We start from the raw sequence: 15,679 nt of genomic DNA, 5'->3' as shown, positions 1-15,679 counted from the left end.
CATGCCAGGCTAAAATCTTAATGTATCAGAGATGTGCTTTGATTTTAATACTCACTGAGCTAAATTCATGGCTGACATAAGCAGGCATGACTCCACTGAAGTTAATGATATCATGCCCACTTATGTCAGTGGCCAATCTGGCCCAGTCTGTCCACCAGTACCTGCCAAATATCTGCCTTATTAGCCTATAGGAGATCATTCTCACAAGGTGATGCTTCTCCGAACGGTAGTGAGGGTGACATTTAGGCAGCTGCTGTAAGCAGTGGCATAGCTATGACCACTTGTAAGAACAGATGCTCAAGTCCAGAGGTACTCTACCTGCGAAATCCTTAGTATTGCTACTTGTTGAACTTTCAACTACCTGTTACAAAATATAATACCAGTAGGCTACAAGCATTCTTGATCGGTAAACATCAGGCATATAAGCAGCTGGTGCTGCTGACCTACAGCTACAAGTCTCTGCCAAGCAAGTCAATCTCGTCCAGCAGGAAGTCCATGTCCTCACGGCTCACCTGGGGACTGATCACTACCTGGCGAAAGAAGTTGACTTTGCCACGGTGGGGTTGGTACCCTAACATCATGCTGCCTTTCTTCATCATTCTCTCTTTAATTACAGGAGCAACCTACAGTGGGGAAAGAGAACAGGTGTTTAAAGTTGTAAGCTTGAATCATATTTAGCACCAGGACAGGTGTTCTTAGCCTGGACGTTGTGACCACCTTGCCTTGCCGCTAAATGGGAGGGAGGGCCCCCAGTATGGAAAACGTGGTCCAGTTAGGAACAGATTGAGAACCACTGAGTTAGGACAAGATCTTGCCACCCTTTACTTACATGAATTGGCCCACTGATTTCAATGGTACAACCCACATAAGAGTTCTTTGCATGGATAAGGGAGATCAGGATTGGGCCTATGCATATCTCTATCTACCTATGAACGGCCATATTGGGTCAGACCAAAGGTCTATCTAGTCCAGAATCCTACCTTCCAACAGTGGCCATTGCCAGACGCTTCAGAGGGAATGAACAGAACAGGTAACCCTCAAGTGATCCATCCCGTCGCCCATTCCCAGCTTCTGGCAAACAGAAACTAGGGACTCTGGCCAATAGCCATTGATGGAACTATCCTCCATGAATCTAAAACACAATTTACATTTTCAAAGGTCTGTGCAAACACCGACTAATTAATCTTTACACTTCTGGTGTGTGACCTAAGTAGCTGAATGATGGTTACCAAAACCAAATGCCTTACTTAAGAGCGGCATTATCAATCAGCAGTATGAAATGTTGCAATGAGTAATACATCAATCAAGGCTAGAACCTATCCTTCTCTGGCTACTGCTTTTTGTAATTGTTTATTATAAACTGAAACAAATGTTGAGAGATAACTCAAGCCACCTGCACATTAGCTAATCTCATTAGCTGATCTCAACTACCACCAGGCCTTGATGTCAGTGGAGTTACTCTGGATTTAAATGAGTGTGAATGAAGAGCAGAATCTGGCCCACAACCTTACAGTTTCAGTCCATGCCTGTTTCATCTTATATCATACCAATAACTCAGCCACACACAGTTTCCTTGGGCCTTTATGACCAGTCTGGTTACTTCTCCAAGCTGGTCATTAATCCCTCAGCACCTGCCCTGAGTTTCAATCTTTAGGGCTAGCTTTTGCCTTTAGGCTCAGGCCTGAGCAAGGATTGGTACATGAATACACCAGCCCCCTCGTGCTGTGCACGGGAAGGGTGTGGGGCACAAGGAGAAATAAGTTACTGCAGCCCTCAAAAGGTCACAGTTGAGCTCCCACACGTGCCCAGCCTGTGATTAGTGAAACTGAGCTAAGATTCTGCCCCCTCCCCAACCACTCGCTAGGAGGAGACGTATCTGGGGAGCAGGCACTGCCCTCCGTGTGCACCCCCTGCACAGCTGAATAAGAGGCAACTAAGTGCAGCATCCAGGTTGAAATCCTGGTTCCACTGAAGTCAATGGCAAAACTCCTACAGATTTAAATGGAGCCAGGATCTCACCCCTTAGGTTTTATTGTTTACTTAGTGACTAGTGCTGCCACACTTGTTCCCGTGAGCAGCATGTTACTCTGCAAGTAACCCCATTGCAAAGTAAACATGAATAAGACTCGCTGAATAAGGCCTGGTTTTCTGAACCAGCAAAGTATTTCACCACATGCATATCTTTAGGCATGTGAGTAGAGCCACGGAGGCCAATGAGCTCTTCACATGCCTAAAGTTAAGCATGTGCTTACATTCTGTGCTGGACTGAGACCAGAGCAACCAGCTCCTGGCATGACCAAGCCCTTTATGAACATGACAAAGTCTTGGCCTGATTCTACAGGCTGGGGACCGACTGGCTAAGCAGCAGTTCTGCAGAAAAGGACCTGGGGATTACATTGGCGAGAAGCTGGATGTGTGTCACAGTGTGCCCTTGTTGCCAAGAAGGCTAATGGCATATTGGGCTGCATTAGTAGGAGCATTGCCAGCAGATCGAGGGAAGCGATTATTCCCCTCTATTCAGCACTGGTAAGGCCACATCCGGAGTACTGCGTCCAGTTTGGGCCTCCCCACTACAGAAAGGATGTGCACAAAGTGGAGAGAGTCCAGCAGCAGGCAACGAAAATGATTAGGGGGCTGGGGCACATGACTTACACGGAGAGGCTGAGGGAACTGGGCTTATTTAGTCTGCAGAAGAGAAGAGGGAGGGGGGATTTGATAGCAGCCTTCAACTACCTGAAGGGGGATTCCAAAGAGGATGGAGCTAGGCTGTTCTCAGTGGTGGCAGACAGAACAAGAAGCAATGGTCTCAAGTTGCAGTGAGGGTGATCTAGGTTGGATATTAGGAAAAACTATTTCACTAGGAGGGTGGTGAAGCACTGGGCTGGGTTACCTAGGGAGGTGGTGGACTCTCCATCCATAGAGGTTTTTAAGGCCCGGCTTGACAAAGCCCTGGCTGGGATGATTTACTTGGGTTATGTCCTGCTTTGAGCAGGGGGTTGGACTAGATGACTTCCTGAGGTCTGTTCTAATCACTAATCTTCTATGATTCATATTTTAGGCATTTTTAAATTTTTTCAACATTTTCTACATTCAACCGTATCTTCAGAACAGCCCCTCCCCTCACCCTTTTTGGCGAGATTTTGGCTTTAAGCTGAGCAAATAGAGCTATAGATCCAGCCTCAGTTCCTGCAGTAATTTATTTCAGCTCTAAAAGCCTGTGGCAGAAAATGCTACTGGATCCAGAAAAGAAAAATGATGGTGCCAACCTTTATTTAATAGCATTATTTCTACATGGCACGTATGCACACACATTTCACTAGGTAACTCTCAAGCAACTTGTTTTGATATAAACATCTCATGGTTAGTCAATGTATTTTACAAGATACCATTCTACCACACTAGTTTAGCTGTGGATCCGCATGATGATCTTGGCTTAAAATCAATTTTGGATTTAAAGAAAATATTCTTGGCTCTAGCTCAGGGTGGGCAAAGTACGCACGGGCCAAAGCTGACCCATCAGGGCTTTGGATCCGGCCTGCAGGATTGCCACCCCCATGGCACAGCGAGCTAAGGCAGGCTCCCTGCCTGTCCTGGCCTCACGCTGCTCCCGGATGTAGCCAGCACCACATCCCTGCGGCCCCTGGGGGGGACAGAGGGCTCCACGCCCTGCCCTCACCTACAGGTACCTCCCCCAAAGCTCCTATTGGCTGGGAACGGGGAACTGTGGCCAATGGGAGCTTCGGGGGAGGTACCTGCAGGCAAGAGCAGCACACAGAGCCCCCTTCCTGCCCCAGGGGCCGCAGGGACACAGTGCCGGCCACTTCCGGGAGTGGAGTGGCACAGGGCCAGGACAGGCAGGGAGCCCGCCTTAGCCCCACTGCGCGCCACTGCCACCCCAGAGCCGCTCCAGGTAAGCGGCGCCAGGCTGGAGCCCGCACCCCAACCCCAACCCCCTGCCCTGAGCCCCCTGCCGCACTCCACACCCCTACTGCACCCCAATCCCCTGCCCTGAGCCCCCTGCCGCACTCCTGCACCCCAGCCCCCTGCCCTGAGCCCCCAACCTCCTGCCCTGAGCCCCCTCATGCACTCTGCACCCCCTGATCTGAGCCCCCAGCAGCATCCCGCACCTGTCCCCCACATTCATGGCCCTGCATGCCATTTCCCCACCCAGATGTGGCCCTCAGGCCAAAAAGTTTGCCCACCCCTGATCTGGCTTAATTTGTCTCTACCACTCCTTGTTGTCTTTGTACTAAGTCTACTTTTTTTTATTTAGTGGGTTTTTTAAAAATTGATAGAGTTAGAATTTTAATTAAAATCCACAACGCGACATAAGTATGAATGAAGTACATTATGACAATGAATAACAATGCAGAATTCAGTCTATTCCCAGAAGTTTGCCTTTTGCCTAATAATACAAACAAGAGAGGAAAGAGATTAGTAGTGAAATCAGCATTAATAAAGATTTGGAGGAAAGAGGACAATAATCACAACAAACCTGACAATGAGAATTTGAAAATTCAACACAGCATCAAAAGTTTTAAAGACAGATTGTGATCCCCTTGCTAATACTGAACAGAACCTTGCATCATGTCCCATAAAAGCCAAGCGGACTACTCATGGTTTAGGTATTACTCAGTGTGAGCAGAGGGATCACAGTACTAGTTTGTAGCTGCAATGTGTGTGTAATTTAGGGCTTGTCTACACGGTGCACTAGTCTGCCCAAAGAGGTGTAAATTCTCATGTGCACTAGAGTGTTGCACACTAACTGGCCCATGTGGACCCCGGTGGCAGGCACTGTAAGTTCCCTAGCGACCATCAGTGTATATCTGTTTCAAACAGGCCTACATTAACGTGCACTAGGGAACTTCTAGTGCATGCTAGCTGGGGCCACGGGGTCCAGTTAGCACACAACCTGCTAATGAGCACTAGAATTTATACCCCTCTGGTGCAGACTAATGCACCATGTAGACAAGTCTCTAGAAACAAATGTTATCAAAGATAGCTCTGCCAATATAATATGTGCAAAACCACCACCCTCCCAACCTGGGTTTTTATCTGCATGACAAAAACCCCAAGGACTTGCCAACCTGGGTTGTTTTATAGTATGAGCTACATTATTCTCGTCTCAGGCTCTGTCTACACTACAAGCTAGTGCTGTGATTCCCATACTGGTGTACACATAACTCATGCTAGCTCTCATTCAGCTAGTGCAAGTATAAATAACAGTGTAGCAGCAGTGGCTGTTTCTTGGCTGAGCCATACCGAATACAAACTCGCCCTGGGAACCGATGGGTCTGTATTTGGCATGGCTCACACGTGCCTCCATTGCAGATCCTAGTGCTATTGCAGCTACACTGCTATATATTTACACTTGCGCTAGCTCACTGAGAGCGAGTGTGAGATGGGCGTTCACAAACAGCAGAATCACAGCAATAACTCCTAGTGTAGACAACCTCATTTAGTCCATACTCAAGAAAAACTTCCACTGAAGGACTGCTGGATATGGCTGTGCCACATGAGCCATCCTTACTCACTCTCCTCTGGAAGTAGTCACACTGCAGGTAGGCATTACTCGGCATAATGGTGGCTGAATCTGCCTCTATGCTTGGGACCAAAGCCATTTCAGTACTGTCGCACAGTGTGAACCTTGGGGCAGAATTTGGACCTTTGAACTGTCCTTGTACAATTTTCAAATGTGAGTTGGACAGGGTAGGGTTTTGTGAGCTTGTACATACAGGTTTATTTGCTCCAAATATGCCCTCTCAGACACAGAATATATTTGGCATGATGGAAATTCTCATGCTCCAATTTGGTTTGAATGTCCTGGTCCCTTTTACCATTACATCAAGTTAGTAACAGTTCAGCTCTTCCGCTCTTACTACTACTTTATACTGCACTCAGAAGGAGTAATTATTTGTACTCAGGTAGTGCTCAAAAGCCCCAGTCAAGACTGGGGCTACAGTGTGCTGCTTGCCACACAAATACAGAAGAGAGACAACTTCTGGTTTACCCCACAAGTGGTCCCAGTGGACATCCTCATAGAACAAAGGTGTAACAGTGGCAGACCTGCATCCTTATTATAATAATTTCTCAGGCTCTCCTTTAAGATTCAAATGCCATGGGCAATTTTAATATTTATTGATGTTCTATCAGTTATTTCTTCTTTTGAAATGGATTCCCTTCATCTCACTGAGTGCCGTTCCAGCATGCGTTCTGTAACTCGCCACCTCAAACTGTGCAGTAGTACAAACAGAGATTGTGAAAGCAGAAATATTGAGAGCATCAGCATCAGCAATACTGGGATAAATATACTGTGCTACAGCAATGCTGGTCTCATGGAAATAGGAGGTAGAAAATCTCTTATATTATCTAGTTTATCATGCTGCAAATGAAGGCCTGTCCCCACAATACATTCTTAAGTGTCTCTTTCCCTTTGTGCACTATGAAGCCAAGCATTTTCTACTTACAAAGCACAGCTGCTGGTTTGCCATCAAGTATTCTGAAGGAACATGGCTGGGTTGTGGTAACAATTTCACCCATGATCATTTCCACTTGGGGAAAAAAAGGAGCAGAACATACACACAAACTCTAAGCACAAGCCTCAGAACATAGGCATTAAAGGTTGGCTTGCATGTAGGGCCTGATTTTCAGAGGTGCCAACCATCCATAACTGTTCGGAGCTGCCGGTGCTCAACAGCCTGGAAATCAGACCCTTAGTCTATAGGGCCTGATTCTGTGAGGGAATTCAATGTCTTGAACTTCCACTGAAATAAATGTGAAGTCAATGGGAGCAGAGGGTGCTAAACTACTGGCAGGAGCTGCTCAGCACCTAACAGAATAGACCCCTAGGAAAGCAGTTTGGTAAGAGTGAGACTGCTTCACCTTTCCAATTATTTTACTCCTGGATTTACTTCAAATTATAAATCAAATTCTTTATTTTGCACTTCAGAGGAATAGTCTCAGAATGGTAAGTGAAAGGCAATCTTAGCCCTAAATTCTTTAGCTCTCTCAACAGCTCAACTTGGGCCCTTTGGCAGTGGAATTGCTCCAGGTCTGCTGTGCAAGATAAGGCAGGTGCTAGGGAAGCTATTACAAGGAGCGCACACCCTCTGCTCTGCATAGCCTCCCAGAGCACTGCTACACAGGGGAATTTGGGGGTCTAGACTGGGGGATAGCTACGGAAGAAGTATCTGCTGCAACCTGTATTCTTCTCCTAACTCATAGCAGCTATCCAATTATTAGGCTGGGTTAGCAGCCACAGAGTAGTACAGCTCCTCCTCCAAAGTTGTCCAGCACCCAGCCCTGTTACTCAGGTTGGGGGGAGTTTAGCATTAAGGTTTTAGTTGCCTGCATTTTAGAGTCCAGACTGTGGCTGACACCTGCACATATTTGTGAGGAAGTGGGTGCAAGGATCATCCTGCCCTGCACAGCCGCCAAGACAACTCCCTCTATGCACCCCACAGGGGACAGAAAGCAGTGAGGGAAGGAGGCCGGGCCTATAAGGACAGTGCAGTTTGCAAACTCCTCATGTGCATCAGGGTGCTCTGGGAATGACGGTCTCTCCCTGAAGCTCTCCTCTCACATGGGGTAGCTCTGCATGACCCCAATGCAGGGCTGTGCCTTTAAAAACACTATCTAGTCCTTCACTGGCATACTTGATGGTATTTAATATTCTTCAGAATGGTGAAAACTCCCATCTGAGCTCAAGTACAGTGTCTTACAAATAAACTCTATTCAGCCCCCAGCATTAAGGCCTAGCCATCAGAAGAGTCGAGCAACTGCAAATCCTGTAGTCAGTAAGAGATGCAGGTGCTCAGCATCTCTGAGGATTAATTCGTGAGTTTTGACACTAGGATCCTCCAAGAGAAGCTGAAGAAATGTCCATTCAAAGCCATCCACTATTACACCAACTACCAAGGTGTAGTAGGTGTCACTTCAGAGTGACAATGCTATATGAACAATACAAACTCCTGGAACAACTTCCTGGCTCATGGAGGAACGACTCAGGCATTTGTTTCTGTGCAATGGGAAATCTCAAAAGTAGCTAGGTTGAACACCTGATATTTTAACCACAGCACTCAAGTGGGACCCTAGCAATCCAGCGTAGGTCACTCAGCCTCATACTCTGCAATATGGAAACTTAATGAAGGTTTATTCTAATGAAAAATAAAACAAAATCTAGATAAAGGGGCTTGGTCAGATGTTCTGTACTAATCATTCCAAATCACACTGACTCATAAATAAGTTGTAAAGGAGTGGCCCCCTATTACAAGACTGTGATTCTGTTATTTTATTGGTTGCAAAATATTTAATATGTTTGGGCTACAGAGAACAGTAACCCAGCTCTCTTCTTCTGATTAGACAGATTCACTAGGCTGCTGTTCAGAATATCCCCACTGCCTTAACATTCCTTGGTTGTGGGAGAATATCTGTAAAAAGTGAAAGAAATTCTCCTCACAGGTCAGAATTTCCCCAACAGGCATGTAACACCTCTTACATCTATACAAGAGCAGAGTAATGGCCAGCCTGGATGAGACTAGTGTTCCTTCTGGTGCAGTATCCTGTCTCAGACAATGACAAGTACCAGACAGCCCCATATTGGACAATTATAAAATAACCTGCCTATAATGGAAGTTTCTTTCTAACCCCTAGCTTATGTTCTGACGCATGAAGATTTATATCCAATGATAAAGGATACACTTTCTAAAATAACTGTGGATGTTCTCATTGATATGGCCAACAGTTTTAAGCCTAATAAACTCAGACAAAATGTGCATAAAAAAGAATGTTCTTTCATTATCTTTAGCTATATCTCCTTTCATTTTCATTGATTGTTCCCTGGTTCTTAGTAAAGAAGAGTGCCTGATTAGTTTCTCTACACTATTCCTTACTCTGTATACTTCTTTTATGGGACTCCTCTCTAGACAACACTGTCCAATATTTTCAAATCTATTCTCTCTCCAATATATTTTCCTGCCTCAAATCACTCTCATTACCCTTCTCTGAAAGCCCTCTATTTCTGCTCATTCAGAACCAAAGGCGCCTCTGAACTGCTGTAGTATTATATGCTATGGGCCCAGTCCTGTTACGTGCTGAGCTTCCACAGCTCCCATTCAAAACAGTGGGAGTTTTTAAGAGAGTGTGTATTTGGAGACCTAGACTTTGTGACTTTCAAATTTATTTTGTAATTAATGTCAGACACTCCAGAGCTAAGGCAATAGTGATCATTTATAAATTGATGAATAAATGGGAAGAAAAATGTTGGAATAGCTTATGAAAAACTGTTTTGGTAGAATTTCCACCCTAAATCAAAGCATAAAGTACCAGAAAACTCCTGATGCACTTGTCCTGTCTGTAAAGTTTGGCCAGGAATTTCACAGGTACTGTAATAAGCATTAGTCCAAAGAATTTCACAAAGACACAGTGTCCTCCAGTACTAAGGTTAATGTTAGTATCTTGGTTGAATAATATTTTACAAATATTCCAGATAAACCAGACAGTTTCCAATTTACTGCAAGCTCATTCACCAACGAAGGACTGCCCCACAATGTATTTTGAAGTGTTGCCTTCCCTTCAGGCACATTCTCAGCCTGGGCTTGGCTGTCATCTCTTGCCCCGGGTACCCTCAAGACCTGCCACTCCTGGGCAAGCTCACTGTTCCCTGCGGGAGTTGGGCTCACTCCCAGGGCCCTTTCAGAGTCTATTGCCAGTCCACGGCACTGCTCTACACGTCCAACAACAGGGCACTGATGGAGAGCAGACGTCCAGAGACCGTATCAGGGCTGCAGTGTCTGTTTGCCCTAAACAAAAAGGTGGTGGAGGGAAGGGAAGGCTAATCATTGCCTTGAGCTTGGGTCCCCTGGCTATCAGGCTTTCCTAGTAACTTCTCTACTTGGGAAAACTTTCCCACCTTGCTCCATGGCCAGCTTCACCTTTTTAAGCTCCCCTTTTCCAGGCAACACATGCTCTGCAGGTGCACCTAATTGGCACTGCCTGAGTGCAGGGACGTTCGTTAGGCTTGCTGTCAGTGGGATGGGGGCATGTCCCATCACAGTACACACAGCAGACCTTCTACTTACAAAACACAGCTGCTGCTCTGCCAGCACTTGTTCTGGATGTTCTAGTCGCAGAACATGACAGGGTTCTTGTAACAATTCTACCAAGGATCCTTTCCACTGGGGTTAAAAAGGGAGAAGAATGAAGTTGTAAGATGCAATCTGGGGGAATTTAAGAAGCCTGAATCCTCCCCTGATGACTCTTGCCAAAGGAAGACAACTTGCCAGGGACCACTCCAGATGGAAGGCCATTCGACACACTACCATAGCTACAACATAGCCATGTGAATCTGCTGCTTCTGCTTCACTCCAAAGCTATTCCTATTTATGTTAATAGTAACCTACATGCACTGGACCAGATTCTGCTCCCACTGAAATCAGTGGCAAAATTCCTCATTTACTTCAATGGGAGCAGAATCTGGCTATCTAAATTTTCTCCAGATCCACAATTAAGATGGTAGCTTACAAAAAGATTTTAGCTTTAACTAGGAAAAACCACTTGTAGTTAAATCCATATACGTTGTAGGGATCCACAAGAGTCACTTTCTGGAAGGTCGCAGGATACTGGCAGATCAACTACAGTATTAAGGATTTCAGCTGCTCAGATGATGAATCTTCCCAAAGTTTCAAGTATCAGAGGGGTAGCCGTATTTGCCGCTCTTACAGATCCAGACTAAGAGTCCTGTGGCACCCTATAGACTAACAGACTTACTGGAGCATAAGTTTTCGTGGGTGAATACCCACTTCGTCGGATGCATGTATTCACCCACGAAAGCTTATGCTCCAATACATCAGTTAGCCTATAATGTGCCACAGGACTCTCTGCCGCTTTCCAAAGTTTGGGACACTGCAGTAGAATTTGGCAGTAGACATGTAGTGGAAAGAAAAAAAAAATCTCCCTGCTGATAAAACTCGAGAAAAATCACGATTTCATAAAAATGTAAACCATTTTCCATTCTTGCCTTAGCTATTTTGCTAAATGGAAGACAAGTTTATACATGAAACAGTCTCATTTGACCACAAAAATCTGTTTTGGCTACAAAGGAGGCATTCATGATTCATGATTTTGCCTTAAGTATTTGGCCATTTTTGGTTATGCAAAACTGCTTGCTGCTAGATTGGCTGGACCAAATTCACAGATATTTACAACAGAATGAGTTACTAACCTGGGCTCTGAGACTTGCTGCCACAGGGTATTTTTGTTGTTGTTGTGTAGACATACCCTCTGTCTCCCTGTGGCTCAGTTCCTCATCAGTAACGTGGGAACAACTATAATTTCCTCTTCCCTCACCCTCATTATTGGACTGTCTTGTCTGTGAGATTTCTCAGCAGGGACTATCTCTTATTAGATGTTCATACAGCACGTCGCACAGCGGGGCCCCAATATCACATGGTTTCTCTGGATGCTACTAGAACATAAACAACATTTACCAACAAATCTTGCGAACAGTTGCCACACCACAGCTGCCAGTTTTTTTCCTATTCTGAATACAGACGATGACTATGGAACCAAAGATACCAATGAGTATTAACTGTTGATATATTGACCGCTGTATACAAGTAAGCAAACAACTTTATTTGGTTGTTTATAATCACTACACTAACTCCCCACCATAAATATATGGAAGCAATGGCTCTTTCAAAACATTTTAAAACTAAGAAAACATTCTCCATTGTTTAGTAACTTCTTGTCTTTGTGTTGGAAAATTGGTTGCAGACTTTCAATGAAAGCTTTTTCTTTTTTGGTGATAATTAAAACCAAACCCCGACTATTTGTCAGATGTCACCCCAAGTGGGACAAGCTAAATACCAAATGTTTGCACTCCCAATCACAGCTTTGTTCCTGTAGCCAAGGCGCTCTGTAAAAACCCAAACATGTTTTTCTTTTGTCTAGAATTTGTTCTGGGCCCACAGCCCTAACCCACTAATAAATTATGACAAAACATGACTGCGCCAGCATTTCCCTCGTGTCATACCATACGACAAACAGAGAAATAAATACAATTTGTAAAAGTAACAGTAAACCACTTCCACATTCTTCAGAGCTACTAGAGAATCAAAGTGAGAAATGGATGCCTCTGTATTTTTGCTCTGCCACGGACGTTCTCTGTGCATTTTGATCTGGGGGCTGTGGTGCTACACCTTCCATAAAGCGATCTGTGTGCGCTCCTCCCATTTGTTACTTTCTGTGACCAGGAACATGAATTAATTATAAAAATTTCTTGACCAATAATATATGGCAGGTTGGCTAAGCTTCATCTTGCTTCAAACAATTGTTTTAGCCATTCATTTATGCAATGATTACAGCTGTCTAATGCATCACCTTTTTATTGTGCGTCTCTACCCAATATTGCATTTGACTTATCCTTGATTAAACCACAATATTTACACAGGGCTCCCAACCAATCCCCTTACTAGGGTCCTACCAAATTCAGAGTCCGTTTTGGTCAATTTCACGGTCAGGATTTTAAAAATTGTTAATTTCATTATTTCAGATATTTAAATCTCAAATTTCACAGTGTTGTAATTGCAGGGGTCCTGACCCAAAAAGGAATTGTGTGGTGGCTGTAATGTTATTGGGGGGGGGGGGAGTTGCGGTACTGTTACCCTTCCTTCTGTGCTGCTGCTGGCAGTGGTGCTGCTTTCAGAGCTGGGCAGCTGGAGAGCGGCAGCTGCTGGCCGGGAGCCCAGCTCTGAAGGCAGAGCCGCCGCCAGCAGCAGCGCAGAAGGAAGGGTGGGGCATGGGATGGTGTTGCCACCGTTACTTCTGCGCTGCTGCGGGCGAGGCGCTGCCTTCAGAGCTGGTCACCCAGCCAACAGCCACCGTTCTCCAGCCACCCAACTCTGAAGTCAGAACAAAAGTAAAGATGGCAATGCCACGACCCCCCAACAATAACCTAGTGAGCCCCCCCATAGCCCCTTTTGGGTCAGGACCCCCAATTTGAGAAACGCTGGTTTCCCCCATAAAGTCTGTATAGCAGAGGGTAAAAGCACACAAACGACCAGATTTCATGGACCGTGAAGCATTTTTCATGGCCGCGAATTTGGTAGGGCCCTAGTCATTACAAAGGTGAGATCTAGCATTTAATGTGAAGGGATTCATTTCACTTTACGTTTTCAGAAAACTGATTTAAATTTATGGTACTCATTTTTAAAAAGGATGAGGCAGGAGAGAGAGTGCAACTGACTCAGCATTTACAGATGAGTGCATGGTTTTCTACAGAAACTACAGAATGCAAACCACCACAAAACAAAAAAAATCAACCTTCTGCTGATGGCATCTGACTCAGATAATGAAAATGAACATGCATTGGTCCACACTGCTTTGGATTGTTATCGACAAGAATCCATAATCAGCATGGACGCACGTTCACTGGAATGGTGGTTGAAGCATGAAGGGACATATGAATCTTTAGTGCATCTGGCACGTAAATATCTTGCAACGCCAGCTATAACAATGCCATGCAAACGTCTGGTCTCAATTTCAGGTGAGACTGTAAACAAGAGGTGGGCAGCATTATGTCCTGCAAATGTAAACTAACTTGTTTGTCTGTGCGTGTCATAAATATAAAGGGAAGGGCAAACACCTTTAAATCCCTCCTGGCCAGAGGAAAAACCCTTTCACCTGTAGAGGGTTAAGAAGCTAAGATAACCTCGCTGGCACCTGACCAAAATGACCAATGAGGAGACAAGATACTTTCAAAGCTGGAGGGGGGAAAAAACAAAGGGTTCTCTCTGTCCGTGTGATGCTTTTGCCGGGACCAGAGCAGGAATGCAGGTCAGAACTCCTGTAAAAAGTCAGTAAGCTATGCATTAGATTCTGTTTTGTTTAAATGGCTAATAAAATAGGTTGAGAGGAATGAAATGTATATTCCTGTTTTTGTGTCTTTTTGTAACTTAAGGTTTTGCCTAGAGCGATTCTCTATGTTTTGAATCTGATTACCCTGTAAGGTATTTACCATCCTGATTTTACAGAGGTGATTCTTTTACTTTTTCTTTAATTAAAATCCTTTTTTTAAGAACCTGACTGCTTTTTCATTGTTCTTAAGATCCAAGGGTTTGGGTCTGTGTTCACCTATGCAAATTGGTGAGGATTTTTATCAAGCCTTCCTCAGGAAAGGGGGTGTGGGGCTTGGGGGGATTTTGGGGGAAAGAAGTTTCCAAGTGGGCTCTTTCCCTGTTATTTTTGTTAGACGCTTGGTGGTGGCAGCAATAAGGTCCAGGGACAAAAAAGGTAAAATAGTTTGTACCTTGGGGAAGTTTTAACCTAAGCTGGTAAAAATAAGCCTAGGGGGTTTTTCATGCAGGTCCCCACATCTGTACCCTAGAGTTCAGAGTGGAGAAGGAACCTTGATAGGGCGATTGGCTGAACAAGAGGTAGGCCCTGGCTGGGATGATTTAATTGGGGATGGGTCCTGCTTTTGAGCAGGGGGTTGGACTAGATGACCTCCTGAGGTCCCTTCCAACCCTGATATTCTATGATTCTATGACTTGCAGGCTCTAAAATTTTACACTGTTTTATTTTTGAATGCAGGGTTTTTTGTACATAATTCTACATTAGTAAGTTCAACTTTCATGATAAAGAGATTGCACTACAGTACTCGTATGAGGTGAATTGAAAAATATAATTTCTTTTGTTTTCTACAGTGCAAATATTTGTAATCAAAAATAAATATAAAGTGAGCACTGTACACTTTGTATTCTGTGTTGTAACTGAAATCAATATATTTGAAAATGTAGAAAACATCCAAAAATATTTAAATAAATGGTATTCTATTATTAACAGTGCGATTAATCATGATTAATTTTTTTTAATCATGATTAATTTTTTTAATCGCTTGACAGCACTAGTGATTAGGTTTTCCTATCTTTCAATACTGGCAAAGGAAGGTTCCATGCAGGAATGAAACAACAGCTTGTCATCTTGAAAGAAAGAGATACCAACAAAAAACATCCCTTTTTACTTTGTATGCATAGGGATGAGCTTGTGTTTTCCTTCTCCGCTGGGAAAGGGAAATCACAATGCAATGTGTGTGGTGGGTGTATGTTACAGTAAGCAACTTACATTATTTGGTGACATAAGTTCAAAAACCCAACACACTTCTCCTGCAGAAAAATAAATGTCTCTTCAGAAATTTGGAATGGTTCCCTACTGTTAAGAACTCTTATTCCGTTTGCACGAGCCAGCTTCTGGCATAAGGTACATATGTAGCAACACTCTGTATTTGCATTACAGTAAAGATCAGAGAGCTGCAATGAGCCTTTGTTCATTTTTTTACACTGGATCTAAAGGCAAAATGAGCATTAAAACAAAGCCAGGTTCTTTGTATCCTTTTCTATCTTGTAAAGGAGAGTAATGACCTTCATGGAGGTTGCTGACAGTTTCTCTGCAGGGAAAAAGTGGACTGTTAAGGGAGGCAAGACTGTCTGATCTGATCACCCTATTTAACAGAGAACACATTACTCACCCTCAAAAACCAAAATCAATAATTGTGCCTGGTTTTATTCCTCACCAGTAATTCTTTTTACCTTCCTCAGACTCCTGTTTCAAGCCCTGATCCTGACATGAAATGGGCACTGCCAGACCCCTCCTTCTCCATGGACCTCTGCTGAAGTCAAAAGGG

General features: G+C 44.3%; 1 protein-coding gene across 1 annotated transcript in view; it reads right to left on the bottom strand.

Moving 5' to 3' along the window:
• Positions 1-449: 449 nt before the first annotated feature.
• The window catches only part of GADL1 (glutamate decarboxylase like 1), a 78,268-nt gene continuing 63,038 nt past the window's right edge, over positions 450-15,679 (bottom strand). The window contains exon 10 of the mRNA XM_077809303.1: positions 450-623. Coding sequence (XP_077665429.1) covers positions 450-623 — 174 coding nt within the window. The remainder of the gene's footprint in view (positions 624-15,679) is intronic.

The sequence above is a fragment of the Eretmochelys imbricata genome, chromosome 2, assembly GCF_965152235.1.
Source record: "Eretmochelys imbricata isolate rEreImb1 chromosome 2, rEreImb1.hap1, whole genome shotgun sequence".
NCBI classification, from domain to species: domain Eukaryota; kingdom Metazoa; phylum Chordata; order Testudines; family Cheloniidae; genus Eretmochelys; species Eretmochelys imbricata.
Note: the sequence above shows the minus strand (reverse complement) of the source record. Positions and strands in the feature narration are given on the sequence as shown.